This window comes from Rhinatrema bivittatum, chromosome 6, assembly GCF_901001135.1.
Source record: "Rhinatrema bivittatum chromosome 6, aRhiBiv1.1, whole genome shotgun sequence".
Classification (NCBI taxonomy): domain Eukaryota; kingdom Metazoa; phylum Chordata; class Amphibia; order Gymnophiona; family Rhinatrematidae; genus Rhinatrema; species Rhinatrema bivittatum.
Genome location: NC_042620.1, coordinates 325,902,148 through 325,928,761, shown reverse-complemented (window position 1 = coordinate 325,928,761; position 26,614 = coordinate 325,902,148). Strand labels below are relative to the sequence as shown.

At 47.7% G+C, this 26,614-nt stretch overlaps 1 protein-coding gene across 1 annotated transcript in view; it reads right to left on the bottom strand.

The window, feature by feature from the left end:
* Nucleotides 1-26,614, bottom strand: part of TMEM164 (transmembrane protein 164) — a 98,317-nt gene that overhangs the window by 48,026 nt on the left and 23,677 nt on the right. The window contains 1 exon segment of the mRNA XM_029607625.1: nt 14,123-14,172. Coding sequence (XP_029463485.1) covers nt 14,123-14,172 — 50 coding nt within the window.

The window sequence follows — 26,614 nt, the reverse complement described above, 5'->3', positions numbered from 1 at the left end:
TGGAGGGTAGAGAATGAAAGTACAGGGTAATGCAGATGAGAATGAATTTACTCAATCCTACATTTAAGAAGTAATATCTCAAAGAGATAGTAACTCAATAATATACCTGGACGACCAATATTACTCAAATATTGATTTTATTTATGAAATTGTAACCCAACTTTATTGGCACCTGTTAGAATGTACGATATCCTACATTACCTTAGTCTATGTGCCTACATGTAAACCGTTGCGATGGTTTATAACTTAGCGACGGTATAGAAAAGTTTTTAAATAAATAAATACCTGGCTTTCAGATGTAATGATGGCTCCCAAATGTTTTCTTCTGATTACCTAGCTATACTTGCAATACATAAGAGGCATTAGGGAGGTTTAAAGATATAAAAATCGCTGTTCAATTTCATTTTCAGAATGTGAATCCAAAATTATTCATTCATCATATTGATAGGGGGATTTATTACTCATTGACAGTTAAGGTTGTTACGTCATCCTGATAATGTCTATACACTGGATCATTTATTCCATTGGATTCACTGTCTGTTCAATAAAAACTTAATTATAAAAAAAAAAATTCATCTACCATTTGGATGCCCAATTTTCCAGTCTCACAAGGTCTTCCTGCAATTTATCACAATCTGCTTGTGATTTAACTACTCTGAACAATTTTGTGTCATCTGCAAATTTGATTATCTCACTCGTCGTATTTCTTTCCAGATCATTTATAAATATATTGAACAGTAAGGGTCCCAATACAGATCCCTGAGGCACTCCACTGTCCATTCCCTTCCACTGAGAAAATTGCCCATTTAATCCTACTCTCTGTTTCCTGTCTTTTAGCCAGTTTGTAATCCACGAAAGGACATCGCCACCTATCCCATGACTTTTTACTTTTCCTAGAAGCCTCTCATGAGGAACTTTGTCAAACGCCTTCTGAAAATCCAAGTATACTATATCTACCGGTTCACCTTTATCCACATGTTTATTAACTCCTTCAAAAAAGTGGAGCAGATTTGTGAGGCAAGACTTGCCCTGGGTAAAGCCATGCTGACTTTGTTCCATTAAACCATGTCTTTCTATATGTTCTGTGATTTTGATGTTTAGAACACTTTCCACTATTTTTCCTGGCACTGAAGTCAGGCTAACCGGTCTGTAGTTTCCCGGATCGCCCCTGGAGCCCTTTTTAAATATTGGGGTTACATTTGCTATCCTCCAGTCTTCAGGTACAATGGATGATTATAATGATAAGTTACAAATTTTTACTAATAGGTCAGAAATTTCATTTTTTAGTTCCTTCAGAACTCTGGGGTGTATACCATCCGGTCCAGGTGATTTACTACTCTTCAGTTTGTCAATCAGGCCTACCACATCTTCTAGGTTCACCGTGATTTGATTCAGTCCATCTGAATCATTACCCATGAAAACCTTCTTCGGAACAGGTATCTCCCCAACATCCTCTTCAGTAAACACTGAAGCAAAGAAATCGTTTAATCTTTCCGCAATGGCCTTATCGTCTTTAAGTGCCCCTTTAACCCCTCGATCATCTAACGGTCCAACTGACTCCCTCACAGGCTTTCTGCTTTGGATAGATAGATATATATGTATTTTTTTTTTTAAGTTTTTACTGTGAGTTTTTGCCCCTATGGCCACCAACTTTTCAAATTCTCTCTTAGCCTGTCTCATCAAGGTCTTACATTTAACTTGCCAACACTTATGCTTTATCCTATTTTCTTCCATTGGATCATAGAAAGCCCCCATACCATTAGCCATAACAGCTATCACATAGTAATACTAATCCCAGATTTTTTGCTCTGTACCCAACAAGCTAGATCTATAAGCTGCAACTGCTAATATTTTTTTTTACTAGGGCCATGCAATATCATAACCAGATATTCCAGTGGTACCAGGTAGTCACTAAGGTAACTTCATCCCATAACAATGCCTCATGTTTGCATTTGTGGGAAGAGTGGTTTATTATTAAGATGATTATTCTGGACATTCAGTCCTCATAGCCTATTTCCCATCCTGACCATGTTTCAGTTCTTGTGTGTATTTTTCTTGTCAAGGGGAAATACATTTAAGCTACTCTCTCTATTGAGTGAACTGAAAAATGTATGCTTATCTGCACATAGGCTTAAAGAAAAACAATTTCCAGACTTTTTAGTGAGAAAATGTATTGTGTGTTTTGTAGTCCTGTATGATTCCAATGACCATTTTTTTAAATTTTTCTAGTATATTTTAAGAGTAAGTTCTTAATTTACTTTGGATTATGCAAAGAGTAATTTTGTCTCTTATGAGAAAAATATTGTCAGTGATTTTTTTTTATGAGTTAGTTATTAGCAGGTAGCTTTATGCTTAAATTACTGAAAAAACAGTGTGTTTGTTTCACAACCCCAGTCCCTTTTCCTTTATTTTGTGAACAATGAGGTTAGATCCTCAGAGGACAAAGTGTCCCTAATTTTAGAATTATTTTTAATATATTACAGTAAAATCTAAAAAAAAAAACTGCCATGCGACAGCTATTTTTATAGGATCATAGATTGGCCCTGGATTTGCAGTTAATGTCAAGGAGGCCTGTCCTCATACTCCCAAAACCACTTATGGTTGGTCAGTGATGTGTAGACGTTAGTGATCATATTTCCTATAATTCTTAATTTAACTCCTATAATTGTCTTGCTGGGGCTCCATCTATGGCCCCAATCAATAGGACATGTATTTTTCACAAAGTTGGTCTCCCATGTTCCTGCCTTGGAGATTTTAGCTGTGTTGCAGATCCGCTTCTGGTCAACAAGCGCAGGGAGTCGTCCCTTGGCCAGCTCTAAGGGCACTCCCTTCTTGCGTCATACTTTGGGGCTGCCCGATGCTTGGAGAATATTACATCCCTGCGCTTCTAAATCACGGCTCGACTACGTGTTGATCTCCGATTCCTTATTTTCCCAACTAATTGGGGCGGAGATTGAATCCATGGTGATATCAGAACATTGCCTGGTGTCCTGTGTTTTTCGGGGACCAGGCACGGGAGGAAATTTCTCAGATTGGAAAATGCCTCACTGGCTTGTACAAGATAAAACCTTTAAGGAATTTTTGATTTCTCAGTCACAAGAATATGAGATACACAATGGCTCCCATGGAGCGACCCCTATTTTATTCTGGGAAACTGTGAAAGTGGTTCATCAAGGGGATATCATTGGCTATGTCATCACCAAGAGACGTGAGCTGGATAGGGATATTCTTGATCTTACTAAAACAGGAGCTGTTAGCCCACCCCTCTGAATCGGTTAGACTCCGTTATTTTTCTATCCAGAAACTACTGATTGACAGTTTACATAAAAAGGCCACCTCCTCCTCGCTCTCATTGAAACATAAGCTGTTTTTATATGGCAATCGCTCAGGTAAAATGCTGGAAAATGTGGTTAGGGGGAAACCAAACAAACAGCTTTTGTCTCTGGGTTACGTTCTAAGAGGGGGGACTTTGTTACTACCAACCAAGGAATTAGTGAGATTTTTCAGGATTATGATGCAACCCTATATAGGGTGGACCAGGGGAATCTTTCTGTACAGTCTTAGTTTTTGGATAAAGCTACTGTTCCTTCTTTAACTCCTACACAATTGGAATGTCTCAATTCTCCTCTCTCTGAGCAAGAGATTGCTTCCGTAATCACGTCCCTACCAAGTTTTAAAGCATCTGGGCCGGATGGCTTAACGACCCATTTTTACAAGGTGCTGAATCCCTCAGTATGTACAAGTTTGAAGAATTTTTTCTATGTGATGATTAGAGTGTCTGGCATTATGCCAGACACTCTAAAGTTGGCACACACTGTTCTGTTTCCCCAAGGAGGGATGAGATCCACAACAGCCGTCCTCATAATCGCCCTCTCTTGAATGTGGATATCAAGATTTATGCAAAATTAATGGCTAATAGATTGGCTAATAGATTGGCATATGCCTTGCTTGATCTCTCATGGTCAAGTATGCTTTGTGAAAGTGCGTAGGTCCAGTATAAATAGCAGGCGCATTCTTTTACTGCTGATCTCTGTAAGCGAGGCGTCTTTGTGGATCCGGTCCTAGTAGGATTCGATGCAGACAAGGCAGTCGAATGGGTGTCATGGGATTTCCTGAAGTGTGTGTTAAGGCTATTCGATTTCAATGGTTTCATTACTCAAGCAATTGAAATTCTTTATAGCAATCCAATGGCAAAAGTTTTGGTTAATTGTATTCTTTCAGATCAGTTCCAGTTGACCAGAGGGACCCAACAGGGATAGCCGTTATCCCCTTTATTTTAACTCTAGAGCCCCTAGTTTCAGTGGCGATGGCTGTCCTACAGGTACATACTGTGTATCATGGTAATACCTTGTTAACTTTGTTTTTATTCGCAGACAATATTCTTTTATTTATCCCCCAAGCTAAACATTTGCTTCTAAAACATGCTAGATATTTTTAGCGAATAAGAAATATTCTCTGATCTGAAGTTAAATTTGCAAAAATCTCAAGTGTTAGATATTCTGGGACATTTGCATGGGACCTGTGGACCTCTCTCTTTCAAATGGGCAACAATTTACAATGAATATTTAGGGTTCTATTTACAATTCGGACCCAACTGAATGGTACCAGGTCAATATCCCAAACATTTGGGAATGTTGCCATTGAACTCTCAGCTGGATGAATTTCCCGCTATCTTTAATGGGGAGGATAGCATTGCTTAAAATGTCTCTTCTCCGTAAGTTATTATACCCCTTGCAAATATTGCCGATAATATTGTCTACTAGGGAACTCAACACTTTGCTGAAAATTTGTGCCAAATTTGTGTGGAAAGATCGTAAGACCAGGATGTCTCAAAAAATTGATGGTGTCCACACTAGAGGGAGAATGGGGCTCCCTAATATTCGCTATTATAATTTGGCATGTTCACTACGCACTTTAGGGGATTGGTTATTTGGCAGCTCCTCCTTTGCAGATGTTACAGTAGAAACTTGCTGTGTGCACCTGTACAGTTTGAATTTTGTATTGCATGCAGGGCCTAGGGATATTCCAGGCCCTTTAGCCATTAATATTCTTATCCAGTGCAACACGGGTGGCGATCCCTGTGGAAATGCTACTGCTTCCTTGGAAGTACACGCCATGGTTGTCACGTCACATGGGACACATTTAAAACTAATCGGAGAAAGTTCTTTTTCACTCAACGCACAATAAAGCTCTGGAATTTGTTGCCAGAGGATGTGGTTAGAGCAGTTAGTATAGCTGTGTTTAAAAAAGGATTGGATAAGTTCTTGGAGGAGAAGTCCATTACCTGCTATTAAGTTCACTTAGAGAATAGCCACTGCCATTAGCAATGGTTACATGGAATAGACTTAGTTTTTGGGTACTTGCCAGGTTCTTATGGCCTGGATTGGCCACTGTTGGAAACAGGATGCTGGGCTTGATGGACCTTTGGTCTGACCCAGTATGGCATGTTCTTATGTTCAATTGGGGGGGGACCCATGGTTCCCCACGGGATGGACAAATCCATTTGTTTGTTTTTTTACACAAGTATCCCAAGAGGGAGGTTAATGGACTTTACTGATTTCCCGCAATTAACTTCCGCCCATGGGATTTCTTGTCTTACTGTCAACTCCATAGTTTTATTTCCAAGAAAATTAAGCCTGCTTCTCTCGGTCAATCTTCAGGTCCTTTTCACAGGTTGCTCACTTTATATATGGGGAGGAAGCAGTCCTTGGTGACTGTACAAATATCTCCATTCTACAACTGATTACTGTACTTGGTTGAACTTGGCTTTGGTGTGGAAGTTTGAGCTTGGCACAGAGTTAGACTGAATTGATATTTCTGATAGTTTGTCCCTGCTCAATCTTAATATTCCTTAGATACTGATTTGGGAACATCTGCAAGTCATTCACAGGATCATAGTGTCGCTGCAAAGAGCATGTCAAATGAAAATACTCAAGAGCCCGAGTTGTAGGCAGTGCTCTGAATCCCAGGCTGGGAATTGGAATTGTCCACCCATATGGAAGGGTTTTTTTTTTTGGGGGGGGGGGGGGGGGGAGGGGGGGGGGGGGGGAGGGGGGGGGAAGTCAGGGACTTCTTGCAAAACAAATTGAGTTTACGAGTTCTGGGGGTGCTGTCGGACAACGAGGCTTATAGTGACTGTGAAGCTGCAGTTTTGGTTAAGGGACTGGGTATTGCTTGGCGGTGCATTTTGGCCAGATGGGTGGTGGACAATCCCCAAACGTTATCCTTCTGGCATGCTGAGATCTTTTATTATTGGATTTCTAATCTTGGAACATGGAAGTTGGTGGCAAACAGATCAGATGCTTCCCCAGTATTTAGGGAGGATTCTGGCACAATTTCCAGGACCTATCAGAGATAGTTTCTCTCCGCCCCGGGGAGGGACATCTGTAACAGCCTCCTCAGACATGGCACGTTTAATTGCCGTAGAGTTACAGCACAGATTTTTCATTTTACTTGTTTTCCCTTCCCTCGTACTCTCTCCTGGTTGGTCGGGGAGGTATAGTCTTGTGTGGGATATGCCTGAACCTTTATTTGGTTTCCTATAATCAATGAGTAATATATTATTTTTATGCTATGCTGTGAATGACTTTTGTCATTCTCTAGTGTTCTTTGTATTGTGCTATGGTTGGATGTTAAACTAAATACAGATATAATAAAAAACAAACCGTACTTTAAATAGTGCTTATTGACTGTCTCTTACAATTCAGGAGTTGGAGTAGGGCGGATATCCTGCCAGTTTATTGAACAGATAGAGCAACCCAGCTCCTCTCAGCATCCAAAATGTAAGGCTTAAGATTTTAAATGGAGCTGGGGCCACAACTAGAAGCCGGACCGAGGTCCAATGAGCCCAGCATCCTGATACCCGGCAGGATCCTAAACGAAAGTCTATTTCTTGTTGCCCAGCGCTAGCGAAAAGCAGTGACTTTTCCTGTATTACCTGGCTAGCACCTGTGTTCATCTGAGGAGGGATCTTCGTTTGCAGCTTTTGTTTTTCCCAGGAATTTTTCAGTGTTTATTAACGTGAACCATTCTGGGAGAAAATCAGTAGGAAAAAAAAAAAGCCACACTGCCCCCCCCCCCCCCAATGTTCTCCCATTTCTTATCAACAAAAACGGGAAAATCGTTTTTTTGCTACTGATTTTCTCCCAGAATGGTTCGTGTTCATAAACACTGCTAAGTTCCTGGGGAAAATAAAAGAAGTGAAACCAAAGATCCCTGCACATGGGCTTCTTCTCCCTTAGAAAGCCACAGAAGGGGGGACGTTCCAGTTTCCCGGGGCCCTGCGATTCTGAGTTCAGTCGCTGGAGGACTCCGGGACGCCTCCTGTTCTCCCCTGGATATTGCTCTCACGCCCTAAACCTGAAGCTGTAGAAATGCTGACAGCAAGGCTGAGTGAATACAAAGAATACTGCACACGTGCTTCTGAATATTTAGATGGAAGATGCTGGGGAGAGCGAGAGGGAGATAGAGCACTAACGGTTATGACCGAGTCTGTTGTTTTATGCTCTGCAGTGGGTATTTTAGACTGACTGATGAATGCTTTGCCGGCAGATCTGAAACCTAACATTAACAGAGCTAGACTAGCGAATGTATGACGAGAGGAATACGTTATTTCCTGATTCGGAGGATGTAATTTTTCTCAGAGGATAAGCGCCCTGCTCTGTGGTAAGAATAGAAAGCTCAGCGCTGGCTGCTCTGCCATCGAGACAGTGCAACGGTCTCTATTTTTAGTCAGACACTCTACAGATCATTAAATATTTTAAAAGAGGTGCATTTGCAGCGTCAGGAAGGCGATAATCAGTAAATAGAGTCATTTAACTGGGTCGCTCTTTGCTTGCTGATGCACTGAAGTCTGTGGCTGCGTGGTCATAGCAATCAGAAGCGGACCGCTGAAAGGCGCCAAGCCAGCAGGCGCTCCTGAAGGGGAGAGCTACCCACCGGTGCTGAACACCTTGTAACAGCTAACATCCAAGGTAGAAAAGAAAAAAAAAATTTGAAAAAACTGCCTTTGAAACAGAAGAGAATACTGTGGGGGAAAGCTATGATTGTGAGACCCGCCCCCTCCCCCGACGTCATAGCAATGGGAACCGGAACGTTGAAAGGCGCCAAGCCCTTCGGCGCCGCATGCCGAAGGGGCGCAACAAAGGTGCACTCCCCTTTGTGCACCCCTTAGTGTTAACCATTCCATTGTTTTTATCTCCCTTGTTAACAATTTCCATGTTTATTATTGTTCAATGTATTGACAAAGGAAAAGCTTGATTTCCTGCATTTTTGTTGGAATGTAAAACCGATGTGATGTGTAAAATCGAACACCGGTATATATAAATAAATAAATAATGGGAAAGCAACAGGCAATGCTATGAAGTAAGCAGAGTTGCCACATGGCCAGCTAATTTTTTTTTCTGTCCAGGTCGGCTGACAGCATAAGGTAAGAGTCAGTATTGCTTATTTATTTATTGATTTTTATATACCGCATTCAGACAAGCCATCATAACTGTTCACAAATATCACAGGAACAAGAAAGTCCAACACTTGAATCAAAGATTATAAATAAAAGCAGCATTAAATTACAACCTTTCTGAGGCTCTAGACCAGGTGGGCAGCTGTGGCAAGAAAGCCACGCGAGCTTCTTCTAACCCCAGTCAAATTGTCTGGGATTCTTGACCCCTTCCCACTGTGAGGGGCTGCCACCTCGGACGACTGCTGCCAGCCTCACATGGAGCAGCACTAACAGCCCGCTGCTCCTTCCTGCCTTCTGCCGACTCCAGGCCCTGCCTAGGAGGGGACTGCTCGGGTCCTGCTCCTCACTGCATGCCTCGTGCTGGCCAGAGAGACCGCGCGCAGCACCAGGAAAGCTGCAAGCGATTTGTGCCGAGGCAAGGAGAAGGTGAATGCCGAGGTGACTGGGAAAAGGGGGTGAATGCAGAGAGCAGAGGGGCAAGGAGCGGGTGAAAGCTGGGGCAGGGAGAGTGAGGAGGCCGCAAATGCTAACGGGTGGGAGATTAAGGAGGGAGTAAATGCTGAGCAGTGAGGAGGGGGGTGAATAAGGGGAAGTGATGAGGAAGGGGCAAATATTTCTGGAAAGAAGATTAATGAGGAAAGAATACAGGGGGAGGGGGGGTGAATGCTGTGCTCCAACACTGGGAAGAAGATTAATGAGGAGGGGGAGTGATGAGAGGTGAAGGGGGTGCAAGGTACGGATAAGACAGAACATGGGCATGTGTGGGGGGGGGGAGGGGGGTCCCCACTGCAAGACGCGGGATGTCCTAAAATCAGATCCCTGAAAACCGTGCACAGAAAAAAGCAGCACAAAGCAAGCGTGAAAAGAAATGATTTGCGTTTGGCCTAACAGAGTCCCAATACGCTTTTACAATTAAAGTGACTGAGAAACAGACTTGCAACTTAGAAAAGGTCAGAGGAAAGAATCAAAAGCAACTCCCGATAACCCAGTACAGCTCCGAGTCTAATTTGTGGCCACTTTGTCTCCATGAAACGTAGCGTGTGAGTCCCAGGCCAGCGCGCACCTTCCAACGCAGCTGGGACTCCGCCCCCCTAAACTACGAAGCTCTGTCATCAGGACACCTCGATAAAAAGCAGAGCCAGCGCTGCAGCCCTCTCTCTGACCCTCCGCCCCCAGCTCCCTCCCGAAGATCCAGGAGAGGCTGCACCAGGTGATGTGGCTTGGAGAGAGGGGTGCACCCAGCTTCCTGTGCACAGAGGGAGACTGCAGGACAAAAGACACAGTTTGCATTTAAAATTTGCATTCCCCCTCCAGCTGCTAAGCACGTTAACCAGCATCTCCGAAGGGGTGGGTGAGAAAGGAGCCAGGAATCCCACCTTCCATGTGCAGAGTCCTCCGTCTGCCCGAGGGGGTCTCAGGAGAGGTCTGAAGGGGAGCCATGGATAATGCCAGTACAACAGCATTTCCAGGGTCCCGGCCATAGCCTTTGTGGGCAGGGTAAGAAGTGGAGCAGAACCTGCCACGGTGTGCTCCGGACCCCAGCCCGAGTCACAATCCTGCTACTGCCCAGGGCTGTAATCAAACCCGGTGGGGCCAGGGCTGTTCCCAGTTTTATAAAAATGAGAGCTCTCATCACGTGAGAGAAGAGCTGGATAGAAAGGTGAGAGATGGCTGAGAGGTTACGTCACTGTCACACAGCGACAGGGATTGTATTATTGAGAGAGGGGGGGCCTCGTCGGGTGCTTTCAGTGACTTGAAATGCTGAGGCAGAAGGCAGGGCTCCCAGGGGTGCAGGAAAGTGGCAGATATAATATAATCCAGATTTCTTCAGACCCTAGAACCCTGCCCCGTCTCGAGGAAGCAGGGGGCAGGAAGGCTGTAGAGTGTGTGTGTGCGGTGCACTCTTTCACTCTCTCACCCCCGTGTTGTGCACAGCCCGTCATCATGGGGAGAGGGCAGGCCGGCCTCGGGCTCACAGCTCCCCCATGCTGGCTGCTGCCTGCCTCTCTGAAGGGCAGCGATCCCTCGTGAATCTCTAGGTTCTTAGTTTGGGTTTGGAGAGAGCAGGGGTGCTGCTGCTGTTTAGTTCCTCTTCTGAGGACTTAATTTTCCATTTTTGGATTTAGTGAAGGAAGCTCTCAAGCCACCCAGCCTCCCTCTGTTTTGGATTTGGCTGAGCGGTCTTGCACCATTGGCCTGTTCTGAACGCTGCCCTCCGAGATATCCACCCCGGAGGAAGAGCGGCTCCCCGCCAGTTTACATCCACCTAAGATATCCACAGGATATTCAGGAGAGGAGCTACAACCAGGAGAGAAAGGAAGCCGAGGCTGCGAGAGGCTCGCCTGCCAGCGCATCGGGGCAGAGGTCTCACTGTGAACTGGGAGCTGAATGTGGGCCACAGTCCCGCCAGTGTAGCGGTCCCAGAGGAGGAAGATTTAAAAAAAAACACAACAGCCCTAAACCTAGGGTGAGGAAGCACTTGCAGAGTGCCAGACTTACCCTCTGTAATGCTCGTGTTACGCATCGTGGGAAGGAAGGGGCTGGCACGCACCCTTTTCCATTTGGCCATAGCCTGTCAGTAAAGTTATGCTGGAAGCTTGTCCTGGAGTCCAGCGCGGTTATTCTGTGCCACGGAGACACCCAGGATCCTTCCCTGCAGAGCCCCAGGATTTACTGTGCCCTTCTGACTTCAGCCCGGGAAGCCAGATTTGTGCAGTAAGCAAAATGACCCCTTCTGGAGACCGTAATGCGATGACAGACACCTGGGGGTCTCTTAAAATAATGAAGACTTCTGCACCTCCAAAGCTTGCATTCTTGGCAGAGTCCATGCCCCCTCCCCCCCCAGCTCCGCAGAGACGGGAGGACGGTTGGGAGCTCCTGGCGTGACCTTCACTTTCCCGGCCTTCCCTGCCAGAGCCGAAGAACCCACAAGCGGCCAGGAACTCCTTATGGCTACGTTGCAGCCTCTCTTCCTGTGGCTTGGCCCACCACAAGCAGCCGCAACGTAAGCAGTCAGTGGGGGCCTGGCACCGGCATCCCACCTGCTCGTCCGGCTTCGAGTATCCGCGCCGGCGCTAGCAGCAGAACGCGTCCCGCGCTGCCACCACAGCGATGCCAGATCAAGCTCCTCCTGCTGCCAGGAGCTAGAAATAAAATTCACAGCCCAGGGCTACATCTGGTCCTCGGGGGGGTGAAAAGGGCCAGCCAGCCCACCCCCCTCTGCCAGCCAGAAAGCACGGCCACCTACCCAGGCCAGTCATTGCTGTCTTCTGCGTGGGTAGAAGAGAGAGTATGCGATTCCCTTCGGCACCGACCCTTCCCAGGCCTAAGCATGAGGCTCTGTGAACATCTAAGCAGCCAGCATCCATCCGCCCAAGTCCTCTACGTTTTCAGGTTTTTAAATCAAACACAGTGCCCTGTAACGGATTCCTCTGGTTTCTCTCTTCAAAATCCCAAAGTCCATAGTACAGGTGGAAAGAGAGACCAGACCTGCCGCCTGGATCGCGATATCAATCCAGAACCACTCTTATTTGCATCGCGTGCGCAGTGCTGCCAGCGCACACGATAAGTCACCGCTCCTGCGTGCTGATGGAGGGAGACGCGCTCACCGCGTCGCTGGAAACACGGACTCTTCTCACATACACCCGCTGACTGCAGCACGCTATTCCTGTAATGTATCTTGTCCTCGTGGGGTTAGCATAACGAACATACATGGGAATTATGCAGCGTGCCAGAGTCAACGAGCTGAAACGGCTTACGGTCTGAACGCAGGCAGGCAAAGAGCCTTGCTCAAAGGTTACATGCAAGACAGACGGAGCAGAGATGTGACCCGAGTCTCGCCAGGGTTTTCAGCTTTCTGTTCTGACAATTCATTGCCAGCCCCGGCATCTACGCACATCATAAAACCATCTCCCAGTCTGGCACAACTTGCAATCTCACAAGTGCCAGGCGGGGTCAGATCAAGGTCCATCGGGCCCGGCATGCAGGAGATCCCATGAACTGTTTCTGGTTACTCCCTCCTAGAGATCCTACCTGCCTAATAATGTGCTATGGACAACCCGTTTTAAACTCTGCTTTGCTACCAGTCGCCTTGTCCGTGTCCTCTGGTAACAGATTCCCAGCTTATTGTGGGTTAAGAGGAAAAAAAACCCCAATACTTTCTTATAATCTGATTTTGGAAGGGTGAATAACCCTCCTTTGTTTACCCGTTGCACCCCTCATAATCCCCCTCTCAGCCATCTCTTTTCCAAACTGAAGACCCCTCCGCTATGTAACCTCCCTTCCCATCTATCATTTGCGTCGCCCTCCTCTGCACCTTCTCTAGTTTTGCTCTCTCTGAGATGCGCATACAACACTCAGGGTGGGGTCACACCAAGGCCATGCGATATCGTCCTGGTTTATTTTCCATTTCTTTTTTGATCCTTACACCATTTCAGTTGCTTTCTTTTGAGTGTAGCAGCAGACTGAGTGGAGGAGGTCGGAGTACTATCGGCTCCTTTTCCCTGCTGGTATCCAGCATTATGTACCTGGAGTTGGAGTTGCTTCCCTACTACAGGTTTTCTCCTAGGACAGACCCCCGAGGTACTGCACCAAGGACCTTTCTCCGTTTGCAAACTGAGAATCTGTTTCCTGTCTTTTAATCAGTTCCCAAATCCACAAGAGAGCATTGCCTCTTATCCCATGGCTCTTCTAGGGAACGCTGCTTCCAAGAAACCCACGCTTTGTACAGAGCAAGGTACATCAAGAAGCCTGAACAGAAAGACAGCAGGAGGCTCTGCCAGTGCAGAATGCCCCATGCATTCAGAATTACCAAAAAAAAGAAAAAACACTCCCAAATCATCCAATGCTAAAGAAAACAAGGAGGCTCCACTCAAAACCACATGCATGCGAGCACCTGGATTAAACAATTATACTGCTCTGATCCCTCACAACCCCTGCATGTCCTGAATATTTGGTGCCGAGAGGACTCTCAACTTGAAAGTTATTCAGGCCGATTCAGCCGAGCGCACCGCTCAGCCCCTGTTTGGCCGCGCTATTACCACCCCTTATACTGTAACTAATAGCGCTCATCACGTGTAAATGTTATTCCCCAGGACACAAAGTAAAACGTGCGGCCAAGCCACACATTTCACTCTTAGAAATTAGTTCTAAGGGTCCCTGAGCAGAAAATTCTGCTTTTCTGTACACCCTCCAGCTTATTATCCTAGCGATATTAAGTCAGAGGAAACAAAAATGTAATAAATTAATTTTTAAAAACAAAATCTGCCCGCCGGTCGGAAAATGGACGCTCAATTTTGCCGGCATCCATTTTCCGAACCCGTGGCTGTCAGCGGGTTGATAAACAGATGCCGGTGAAACCGAGCACCGACAGCCGCCTCTTCCACTGATAAGGAGGCGCCAGGGACAATAGCACATCCCAAGCACCTCCTCATGAGCGCCCGGCCTCATTTAAAACACAAAATCACGCGCCCAGGAGGGGGCGCGCCGGCCCTCCCGCAGCTCTTACTGAATGGGCCTGACTGCGGGAGAGAGAGACAGACACAGAGACTTGTTTCTCTCATAAGCTTTCCGAGAAGACAGAGAAAGGGAAATCCTACAAAATGTTAAATGGCCGAACGGAAACCCACGAGCCGTGCGAGAGCAGAGAGAGATATTGCTTACCTGAAGACCACCATGGCCATCCTACAAGGGGGGCACGCGAGAAGGAAAATCTGAAAGAAGAAAGAAAGAAAAAAAAGAGAATGTGACAGGAATCCTGAAAGCTCCGAAAATGAAAACACATCAAACTTCCTAGGACTAGGAAACGGCGCCAGTGCTTCAGTTCAAACCCCGGCGCCCCCACGCATCCTCCCTGCTTTAACAGTATCATAAGCGCTTATCTGGGCCAGGCTGACTCTCCATGCTCTGGCTTTCCTCTCTCTAGCCCTGGGGAAGTGAAACGATGACCCTGGAAAACACTTCCTCTCTTTAAAAAAAGAGCCATTACCTAAAGTCTAATATTTTGAGCAGAGCTATTCCAGCCTCAGCTTGCCATTCACCTGCAAAGGGTCCCCCCACTGTCTTCTGCCTTTCCTGCCCTATGGCACCAGTGCAGGCTCCCCTCGCCTTAACATCGTGGACCTATGAGGCAAGGCTTTCTGCTTCCCAGCAATATCTCCTGCACTTCACCCCCGCACCCTCCTAATCACCCCCGGAGGATGTGGTTAGTGCAGTGAGTGTAGCTGGTTTCAAAAAAGGTTTGGATAAGTTCTTGGAGGAGAAGTCCATTACCTGCTATTAATCAAGTTTACTTAGGGAATAGTCACTGCTATTAATTGCATCAGTGTACATCAACCAACCTCTTCCCTTCAATAATAATTCTCCAACCTACACCAATGCAAGGGACACTTGTGCTATGGTGTTGCTCATGTACGGTGGCTCTATTGAAGGACAACCAATTGTTGGGTGTCCTTTTCTTTCGCCCCGTCTATTATTCTTTATTATCCAAATTTTAATGAAGCCTTTTTTCTTTTGTTTTTCTGTTTCTTAAATTATTTTCTTAAAAAAACCCCTTATCTCCCCGTTTTCTAAGGCGACCCGCGGTATGTTTGTGAATACTTATCAAGGCGTCTGTCTCGGCTTTCTCTCACGAGATCGCTTCTGCTTGAGAGAAAGCCGAGACAGACGCCTTGATAAGTATTTACAAACATACCGCGGGTCGCCTTAGAAAACGGGGAGATAAGGGGTTTTTTAAGAAAATAATTTAAGAAACAGAAAAACAAAAGAAAAAAGGCTTCATTAAAATTTGGATAATAAAGAATAATAGACGGGGCGAAAGAAAAGGACACCCAACAATTGGTTGTCCTTCAATAGAGCCACCATACATGAGCAACACCATAGCACAAGTGTCCCTTGCATTGGTGTAGTTTGGAGAATTAATTGCATCAGTGGCATGGGATTTCCTTAGTGTTTGGGTAATTGCCAGGTACTTGTGGCCTGGATTGGCCACTGTTGGAAACAGGATGCTGGGCTTGATGGACCCTTGGTCTGACCCAGCATGGCAAGTTCTTATGTTCTTACTGCCATCAAATGGGTGGGTGGCGATTCCCTGCGAGACGACATTCTCACATGCCCCTACTGCTTCTGCCCCAGGGAACACGTGCACCTCAAAACTGCACCAGCCTTGCAGGCACCGCGGCTTGCATACTTCTTCCTACATCGTGAAAGGACGCACAGCCTGCTGCCACACACACACCCGGCTCCCAGCTCTGCAAGCCATCGCGCAGCCTTATTACCGCACAGCAACACGCACGAGACCGGACATAACGTACGCGTGCTTAATGGCTCCCTGCAGATACAAGCTCCGTCTCGCGTATGCAGAGACTCCTCCTGGCCTGAAGAAAAGCCTCGATTCTCGCTGTGCCAGGCTTATTCAGTTGCCATCTCTTGGGTTTCCTTCATTTAAGCTGAGAATGTTTGCCCTTCATTTTATAATTTCCTTCCCTACAGATTGCACAGAGCAAGCCTAGCCCTGAGCATTAATCCTGGGGCCAGCTCTCTGTCTCGTCAACTCACTGAAACATTAAAAAGAGTTCTATTCAAAGCCTCCCCCTCCTCACCACAGTCGCATTTCTAAAGCAAACAAACATTCTCCACTTCTTCTGTGGGCAGGGGTTAGCCCTCGAGCACACACACGCATAGATTACACGTGGACGTGCGTAGTTTCACTGGAAAAAAATCTCTGCGCTAATAGCAAGCATACGTTTTCCAACCCATTTTTCCAAAAAAAAAAGTAACAGCAGACTTTAGATTGTTTTTAATGACTATTCTGCCTTTCCTGAGACTTCAGAGCGGGTTATAGTCAGATACTCACTGCGTTTCTCTGTTGCCAACGAGTTTACAATTTAAATTTGAACTGGAGGCGAAACGCAAAAGCAATATGGTAGAGTGAAACTGAAAGGTGACAAAGATCAATGTGTAGAGAGAGACAAAGAAATGGCAGAAATATTAAACGAATACTTCAGATCGATGTTCAGTAAGGAAGAACCTGGAGAAGGACCCTCGCTGGTTAACAAAGCTGTGAATGGGGGCAGATTTAAAGAAACCCAGTTTACAAAAGAGAATGTATGGGAAGAGCTGGGGAAACTGAAAGTGGACAAAGCCCATGGGGCCTGATGAGGTTCATCCCAGGATACTGAGGGAGCTCAGAGATGAGCTGGCGGCTCCGCTGTGTGACCTGTTCAATAGATCCCTGGAAAGTGGACAAAGCCATGGGGGATGGATGAGGTTCATCCCAGGATACTGAGGGAGCTCAGAGATGAGCTGGGGCTCCGCTGTGTGACCTGTTCAATAGATCCCTGGAAACGGGAGTGGTGCCGAGTGATTGGAGAAGAGCGGTGGTGGTCCCGCTTCACAAGAGTAGGAACAGAGAAGAGGCTGGTAACTACAGGCCAGTTAGCCTCACCTCGGTGGTGGGAAAAGTAATGGAGTCACTGCTGAAAGAGAGAATAGTGAAATATCTACAGTCCGGAGAATTGATGGACCAGAGGCAACATGGATTCACCAGGGGAAGATCCTGTCAGACAAATCTGATTGATTTCTTTCATTGGGTGAAAAGAGAACTGGATCGGGGAGCAGCGCTCAATGTGATTTACTTGGATTTTAGTAAAGCCTTTGACACATCCCACATAGAAGACTCATGAACAAAATGAGAAGCTTGGGAGTGAGCGCCAAGGTGGTGGTGTGGATTGCAAACTGGTTAATGGATAGAAGACAGCGGGTGATGGTAAATGGAACCTGCTCTGAAGAGAGAACTGTGTTAAGTGGAGCGCCACAGGGATCGGCGTTGGGACCGGCTCTGTTCAACATCTTTGCGAGCGACAAGTGGACTTGCCAGAAGGAATGGAGAGAATGAGATGTGATTTAAGGAAGTTTGAAGAGTGGTCGAAGATATGGCAACTAGGATTTAATGTCAAGAAGTGTAGAGTCATGCATCTGGGGCGTGGTAATCCAAAAGAGCTGTATGTGATGGGGGTGAAGCCCTGCTGTGCACTGAACAGGAGAGAGACCTTGGGGTGAAAGTGTCTGGGGATCTAAAGATGCCAAAGCAATGTGACAAGGCGATAGCTAAAGCCAGAAGGATGCTGGGCTGCATAGAGAGAGGAATAACCAGTAAGAGAAAGGAAGTGGAAATCCCCTTGTATGGGTCCTTGGTAAGGTTTCATCTGGAGTACTGTGTTCAGTTCTGGAGCCCGTATCTCAAAAGGGACAGAGACAGGATGGAGGCTGTCCAGAGAAAGGCGATCAAAATGATGGGGGGTCTCCATCAAATGACTTATAAGGAGAGGTTGAAGGAGCTAAATATGTACACACTGGAGGAGAGGAAGATATGATACATTCCTTCAGATACTTGAAACAAAGGTGAAAAGGATCAATGTGTGGAAAGAAGCCAACAGAACTAGGGTCACAAAATGAAACTCCAGGGACGACGACTGAATCAATATCAGGAAATATTTCTTCACAGAGAGGGTGGTGGATGCCTGGAATGACCTTCCGGAGGAGGAGGAGAAGACAAAAATGGTGCAAAATTTCAAAAGGTCATGGGATAAACGCTGTGGATCCCTAAAGGCAAGGGGGAGGGGAATGTAGTAAGAGGCATGGGGGTAACCTGCTGGTGTGGCGGATTCTACCCTTAACAAATAAGCCTTCATACCGTTGATGCAACTCCATCATTGCTCACTAATTCAACAGCAGGGAAGAGAGGAATTGGATTCAGACAACCACCAACAAGGACACTGAACTGTACAGTCTGGGAAAACAAATAAAGCATGGGGGTAACTCGCTTGATGCGGCTGTTACGACCCTTAACCAATAAGCCTGATCCTACACTTCTGATGCAACTCCAGCATTGCTCTCTGTTTCAGCAGCAGGGGGTGAAAGGAAGTTGAACTCAAACAGTAACCAACAAGGGCCCTGACTCTGGCGATCTGAGTAAGTGATAAGTACGGGAGCTTGCAGGGCAGACTGGTTGGGTCATTAGGTCCTTTTCTGCCGTCACAAGGAGTGTCAGTGGGATTTGAACCCCACCCAGTGATCTGTGCTCATTCTGAAAGCTCCCCTCCTAATTACCTGATTCCAGCTGCACTGGGAGGTTCTTTTCCACTTAGGAGATCCGTCTGATGACGCTGCACATTCCCTGTCCCTCACGGTCACCCTCTTGCCCCTCTCTCACAGTGTATGTGTCTCTCTCAGAAATACATCCATGGTCCCTCCTTTTAGTCCATGGCCTTAAAAAACAGAAAAAGGTCTTGCTGGGACTGCACCTTGCAAGCCAATGGACCGAGGGGAAGGGCCTTGGATTATTCTATGCTAAGAGCCCTTAATTCGGCCCTGCTGAGACTAGGACTATATTTCCAGCCTGCAAGCGTGCTAGTCTTCAAAGTTTAAGGATTTCTGCACTCTCCTTTCCTAACGCCTTATTCCCGTTCTGGGAGTAAGGGAAGAGAGCTCGGTGGATCAAGCCCTGAACATGCAGCAGTGCTCGCCTCAAACTCACCCATGAGGGCAAACCTGCTCACACCGTGCAAACAAGCAGTCCCACGCAGCATCAGTGCGCCCGCAGACCCACCTCTCCCGGGCGCCCGCGGACCCACCTCTCCCGGGCGCCCGCGGACCCACCTCTCCCGGGCGCCCGCGGACCCACCTCTCCCGGGCGCCCGCGGACCCACCTCTCCCGGGCGCCCGCAGACCCACCTCTCCCGGGCGCCCGCAGACCCACCTCTCCCGGGCACCCGCAGACCCACCTCTCCCGGGCACCCGCAGTTATGTCCTGCTTTTCTGTACACTTCTTGGGCTCCTCCAAAATTAACGCCTGCTCGGGCAGGAGACAGTGATGGAAGCAGAGCTGGGAGAAACTCTGAATTTGAGATTCTGCGAGACCCTGGGAGAGAGAGAGTCACTTTATCTCCCTATGCTCGGCCACAGACTCTCTCTGTAAGACGACGGGCATTTTACTGTCTCCCTGGGCTTCAAGAATAGCTAAGTTCTTCCTTCTATCTCACGCAAACCGGGCGCCAAAAATGTCCCTAGTGAATCATTTACCACAGAGCTGGATCCATGGATGTCCCTTAAATATGAGGGAGCTACAGGTGATCTCACCAGGATGAAGCTCACCCTTCACTTCCAAAATGGTCATCTGTACCAAAACACACACTTTTTTTTTTTTTTTTAAACAGGAGATGTAATTGTCCTTTGTTGGAAGTAAGTCATAACATCACTGCCTCCCCAATGGAGTCGGTTGGCAGGACATTAACCCCGCCATATCATACAGGGTCTCAATCTCAGACAAAAAGGGATCATCTGCTCCCAACGCAGGATCACGTCCTCATTTTGATTAAGTGATGAGCGAACGGCTAAAGGTTTATAGAGAGATAACAGATTGGGGGAGGGGATGGAAAGCGGGTGCCTCAGGGGAATGGTCTGAGCCGCGGGTTCTAATCCCAGCTCGGGTGGCCTCTGTGAAAGGATGCGTTGGTCTCGGGCCGGTTCCAGGAGCAGAAGCGCTCACGCATGGCTCCCGTCAAACCCCTGTCCATCTGAATTCTGCTGCAGGAGAGATCCCTGGGAGGGCGAGATCTTTATCCTCTGACAAAGCACAGCTGGAAGGCTTCTCTGTTCAGCCCTGGCCGGGAATGGATTCTTTGTAATGTAATTAAATGAATGGAGAACTCCGGGACACAGGTGCTTAATATCTTCAGGGTGGCAGACCAGGGAACTGGCACTCAAGAGCTCTGGGGCTTTGCTGCAGGCGCTGAAGCTGTCAAGCGTGCACAACTGTGTTAGACCGCTAGTAAATAAAAACTCTTCCCAGCTAAGCATCTTAGCATCGTTACTGTTTGTGCCATCCTGGCGACGTCCTCTTAGCCCCTGGATTTTCTCCCATAGGGTGTGGCAGCCCCCTGGTGCACGGCTGAGTGTGATGCAGCTCTCTTCTGTGCTACTGCCAGTGCTGCTCTTAGGCAAATCTGGAAGACGTCGTCCTCCTCACAGCCTGATCACGCTGGGGGACAGAAACCTGTCTCGGCCCTCAAGTGACAGGCCAAGCACGGAAGGACAGATCTCTGTGTGCGCTTGGTAATATTACAAACAAGGTAATAAGGCAGTGAAATTACTAACTCACAGATTAAAATCAACATTTGTCAGATACGTAGAGGAGGTGTCCTCTGGGAAAAGGTGCATCGTAAAGACAAAAGCGAACATTTGGAAAGGGGGTGTAGAGTTTCTATAGGCACTGCAGGTGGTTCAGTCTTGGCTGAAAATGGAAGTCTGAACATGAAAGTCACCACCCCCACCACGAAACCTGTCCTGAAAGCTGCCCTGCACTGACACCCATTGCCCCACATACTGAAGACCCTCAGGCAGTATTTCCCAGCCTAGTCAGAGGTGCCGGCAGGAAGGAGAGGATATCCCTCCAGCCAGTGAAGATAGAAAACCCCGGAAACTTAAGTGGAGACTCTAGAGAGGTGCCATGGGGTCAGGATCAGGGCTGCCCATGGATCCTTCACCGTACCAGGCAGGGGGATCACAGCGCTACTTAAATACGAAGGCTGAGCTGGCAGGGAGGCAGAGCAGGGTGATTGCTGGCTCCTAGATTTAGCACAGCTCTCCCTCTGGATATTCATTGTCCGGTGCTGATAATCAAAAACGACAAGTGCTTAAAATTCTCCTCTCCCTAATTCTGCCTCGTGACCTGAATTTAGGACCTCAGTGGGGGGAATTTTCCCTTAGGAAGGTCTGGGCTGGGGGGAGAAAGTGACTTGCTCAGGGAGCATCGATGGGAGAAGTGCGATTTCAACGCTGCTGCACCAGCTCCCGGCCCGCCCATTGTAAACACCGGGCCACTCCTTTTCCAATTATTATTTGTGCAAAACTATTTCTATGCAAGAGACCTGTAAAGCCCAGCTTCACAGTAATGCCCCACACTGTGCAGAGTGAAAGACCGACGAGGGCCAGCGACGCGGGGAACCTCAAATCCCAAGGGGACAGCGACGCAGCAAAGGCCCCGCCCGGGATTCTCTCTGCCCGGCCGTAAGAGCCCAGCAGGTGACACTTGCTGTACACAGGGACAGATCCATTCCAGGCTGAGTGCAAGGTCTGCCTGCTCCGTCCTGCACTGTTTTAGTATTAGTTATATTTGGATATTTAGCTGGCGTGTCCGAACGGTGCATGAGGTGCCTTACTGTACCTGAGGTCTAATAATGCAAGTCCCATTCCCTGCAGAGCTTACAGCCTAAGGTGGTATCCGAGGCAGTGTCATGGGGGTCCCTGGGTCTCAGCTCAATTTGATTTGCTTACAAGAAAAGCGATTAAGAAAGTGTAACTAGCTAAATGAACTGCACTAAGCACTAGGCCACACCTCCTCCTTAAGAGAGACAGCTTTCCAAAAGAATAAAAGCTGGATTTATTAAAACAAACGCACACCCCAGTCTTCAATAAAAATTAACTTCAGGTTGGGTGAGCGGTGGTATCAGGAGGGACCAGGCTCAAGGACAGATTCCCGCCTCTGATTTACATTCCTTCAGCCTCCCCAGAGCAAATAAAGCCTCCATATCTCAGATATTTCTTCAAACACACTCGGGTGCGAGAGCTCAGGGTGTGAGCTGTGTTACTCCGGGGGCCAGCACGAGGAGCTCAGCCTCAATCACAGACTAGGACAGGGGTAGAGAGAGTTTCTCCTTCCAGCATTACGGCTCCGTCTGCTCCTCCGGCCCGGACACCTCCGCCTGACAGGCGAGCGAGAGAACCTGGGGCACTGCAGAAGAGGATCCGATGGAGCAGCCCCAGTGGATCACGGCACGGAAAGGCAATCCAGGACCCAACGGCGAAAGATCAGAGGTCCTCGTGCACGTTAAAGCAGCAGCAGCACATCTGGATATCCTTCACTGATGGAATAGCCCAGACAATTCCTATCCAACACTTTTTCTTACAAATTAATATGAGAAGTGCTCTTACCAATAATTTTGGGAATCAAATTCAAAACGGGTTTCTCAATGCTTTGTCTCCTGACCAGCAGGAGCGTGGCAGCCCCTGTCCTTAGCAGCACTGACCAGGAAAAGGGGAGGAGAGCTTTCAGATTAAAAATGAAAACAGAATGAGTCTTCCAGGGATAACATTCTGCCAACTCCGCTGGTCGTAAAGGACAATAAAGCGATGCAGACGTGGAAAATCAAGCCTGGGGTTAACACAGGAGTCGTTTCTGTCAAATGCAACTTCCTGCCCTCTCTACGCTTACTGAATGCTGGGGTCGTTTTATGTTTCTTGGCTGTGCCAGGCTTCCTCGTCAGTCCCCGGAGTGGGAGACCAGCGCCGCGAATCAACACGTGAACACTGAACGAGCCAGCGGGCAGGCAAGGGCTGCGAAACACGAGCGCCATGTGCGGCAGGACCTCCTTCGACCGCCTGCAAACGCTCCGTCCCTGCTCCCTAAATCAGTTCTGCAGGGGTTAGAGGTCAAGCGGATCCCACAAGCAACACCTGGACCACACGCGGGGCCAGAGCAAGAAAACCAAAATGAAACAAAAACGTGTATTTCACAAAATGCTCCTCCTTCAAAGCAAGGCACGTCGTGGCACCCTGGGGCGCCTTCACCCCAGATCCTGTGAGCCATGGAAAAGTCACCAGCGCCCGATGCTCAGATCCAAACCAGCACCCGGGCTCTGCTCTCAGCACCCGGGCTCTGCTCTCAGCACCTTGCAGCAACAAGAGAGCGCAGACGGTGGCTCCTAAAACGTGCAGGAGCTCCTCCCGAGAGCCTGCGCAATCACGCACGCCTCTTCCTCCTAATTATGCAGGACCGCAGAGCAGGATAATTAAAGCGGGCACCATGCAGGGCCCTGCTCTGCACCTCCTCAGCTTGCCCCGGGTCCTTCCAGGCTCTGCCTCATCCCCGGGGGCGAGCGAGACAGGCGGAGCACTGGACGTGAGACTCATTCCTTCCCAGTGCAGGAGATGAGCATCCGAGCCATCACCACCCTTCTCCCGCCCTTATACATAGGGGGGAGCCAGCCCAGTGTGACGACTGTCTCTGCGCCTCTCCCCCCAGGGCTTTTACTGCTTCCTTGGCTCTTCTTTTGGTCACAAGTCACCTCCGTGGAGGCTGGCGGGCCTCACATTTTTGCCAATGTACGCGCAGCTTGAGCGTGAAACGGTCAGGAGATAATGGTGCAAGGTTTTTCATCTTTTCAGCTCTCTAATGCCTCGTAAAAGAAAGATTTTTGTTGTCAATAAGGAGTCAATTAAAATAAAATGCTTGGCACTTCACTCAGGTTGTAAGTTTTAGGTGGATTCCTCAGTCGAATTAGGGACCCAGGTTATTGACAGAAGTTGACCTATGTCTGCCCCCAGAGTGAACTATTTTTAAAGGGCTCTAAATTTAGTCTCTCAGCCCTAGTCAGTTTCCAGAGACACCAAGTTAGACGCCTTAACTGCCTTTGAAAATGGACGGATTTTAGGACGCGCTGCCCATTCCCCATGGGACCAGTCCCGCACGGTGCCCCAGCCAGAAATCCTGCGGGATGAGGGACGGTTGCAGAGCCACAGGTCACGAAATCTCACAGCAGAAAGTCCCGGAAGACCAAACCTTGCGAAAGTGGAGGAAGGAGGGACCAACGAGTGTTCGTGCCGCCGACAGTAAAGCAGATTTCTTCCAACCCCCAGGGATTGTTTTCTGCAGACGTTACGTGGAAAGAAGAGGATAGGATGCGTTACCAGTTCTGGGGGAAATGCCCCTCCGGTCTGAAAGGCCAGTTCAGCATTTCCTCTGCCCCCACTGGGGAGCCTTTAAACGTTAGTCTTGCCTAGCATCAGATGCACTAACACACAAACTTTACAGGAAACCAAAAAGCAGCAAAAAAAAAAGAAGGTCCAGACCAGCTCTAAGCAGCCAGGAAGTCACTTTCACTCCCTGCCCTGAAAGTCAGCCTAACGAACGGAGATGTGGCTGGATCTGAACACTACAGAGAGAGATGCAAAAGAAACCGCAGCACAAAAGCCACAGCCGCACGGCGGGTGACTGCCGGGTGCAGCTGGACACCAGGCGGGCTCTTGTAGCCAACGGGACCCAGTAACAAATTCTGGACCCGAGCTCTGGAATCCATCGCTAACTCTAGCAGAAAGTGTCATGAAAAGCTGAATCCAGTACGGAAAGAGGAAGACTCTATCAGTTTCCCCAGACAGCACCCAGCCCCTGCGTCACCTATGATAAAAAAAAAAACAAAACACAGCTGGGGTTAAGCGCCAGCCCAGGCACGGGCTTACTGCATCTTATGAAGGGGACCTTGCCAGCTCTGCTCCCCCTCATCCTATAAAATTAATTTGCTTTACGTTCCCTCAAGCAGAGGACTGGAGAGAGAGAGAGAGAGAGTTCTCACGCTGCACTGGGCGCTGGCTTCGGACTCTCTGAAACGCCCCCCCTTCCACAAGAAACACACTTAATGTTGTGTATACAAATGTCAGAAGTGTAAGATATAATATGGGAGCGTTAGCGTGCACAGCCCTGGATGCAGGAGGGAGATATAACTGGCGTCTCAGAAGGAAGTTAACCAATGGGACACTGATAGCAGGGTACAAATTATATCGCAATATTGCCAGAGGATGTGGTTAGTGCAGTTAGTGTAGCTGTGTTTAAAAAAGGATTGGATAAGTTCTTGGAGGAGAAGTCCATTACCTGCTATTAAGTTCACTTAGAGAATAGCCACTGCCATTAGCAATGGTTACATGGAATAGACTTAGTTTTTGGGTACTTGCCAGGTTCTTATGGCCTGGATTGGCCACTGTTGGAGACAGGATGCTGGGCCTGATGGACCCTTGGTCTGACCCAGTATGGCATTTTCTTATGTCCTAATGGTAGCTTTACTCAATATCTTCCCTCCCGATTGTGTCACACTTGATTGCACTCTGATCACTATTGCTTAGTAACCACTCAAGTTAGGTTGTGCTGCCCTCTCTTTGGTTCTAGGCAGAGCTGCTCCAGGAAGCAGTCACTCATGCAATCTACAGGCTTAACCTCTCCAGTATGTACCAATGAGATAGCGACCCAGTCAGCACTGGGGTAACAAAGCTCTCATTATCCTCGTGTTGCCAAATTTATTTGCTTCACTTTCAGCTAACATTTCGCAGCCTGTTTCATATTGGCCAGCTGACCTGTAGCATACACCCACTACTATACCCTTACCTGTCACACACAGAACATTTATCATGACGATTGCATTTTGTTTCATGCTCGACTCTATGCCATCTTTTCTTTGTAGTGCCACTCCTCCAGCAATTTATTCTGCCCTATCAATATAAAATGTATAACCTGGCATCACAGTGTCCCACTGGTTAACCTCCTCACAACCCATCTCTGAAATGCTTATATCCTCATATGCCACCAATCTTACTGTTCAGACTTCTGGCATGCATTTTAAAGTATGTTTATTTGCATTTTCATTTCTCTTTGTATTCACAACTTAGCAAATGACTCCGGTAATTTAGAGTCATTCACATCTTGGTGCTCTGTCTGTCTTCAGCTTTAAACAAAACCTCTACTAGAATATTCTAACTTCCCTGATCTGCAGGTATCTTTGGAAGATATATTGCTTCTGAGTGAGTCTGCTTTCCTCCATGGCCTACTGCAAGGCTTCCCAAACCTGTCCTGGGGGCCCCACAACCAGTCCGGATATGCAGGAGATAAATGTCCCCAGGACAGGTTTGGGAAACCTTGGTCTAGTTTAAAAAGCTTCTCTCTCCTTTTTAAAACGTTTGCACCAGAAGCCTGGTTCCACTCTGGTTAAGGCATAGCCCATCCTATCAGAATAGGCTCCCCCTTCGAGAATGTTTCCAGATTCCTAACAAATCTAGAACCCTCATCCCTGCACCATTGTCTCTTCCACACATTGAGACTCTGGAGCTCTGCCTGCCTCTGGGGTCCTGCACGTGGAAGGGGAAGCATTTCTGAGAATGCAACCCTGGAGGTTCTGGATTTCAGTTTCCTAACCAAAATCCTAAATATAGTCTCCAGAACCTCCTCCTTTCAGCATCCTATGTCACTGGTTCCCACATGTACCATGACAGTCAGTCCTCCCCAGCACTCCAAAAATGTTACCTAGATGGCATGCGAGGTCAGCTACGCTCGCA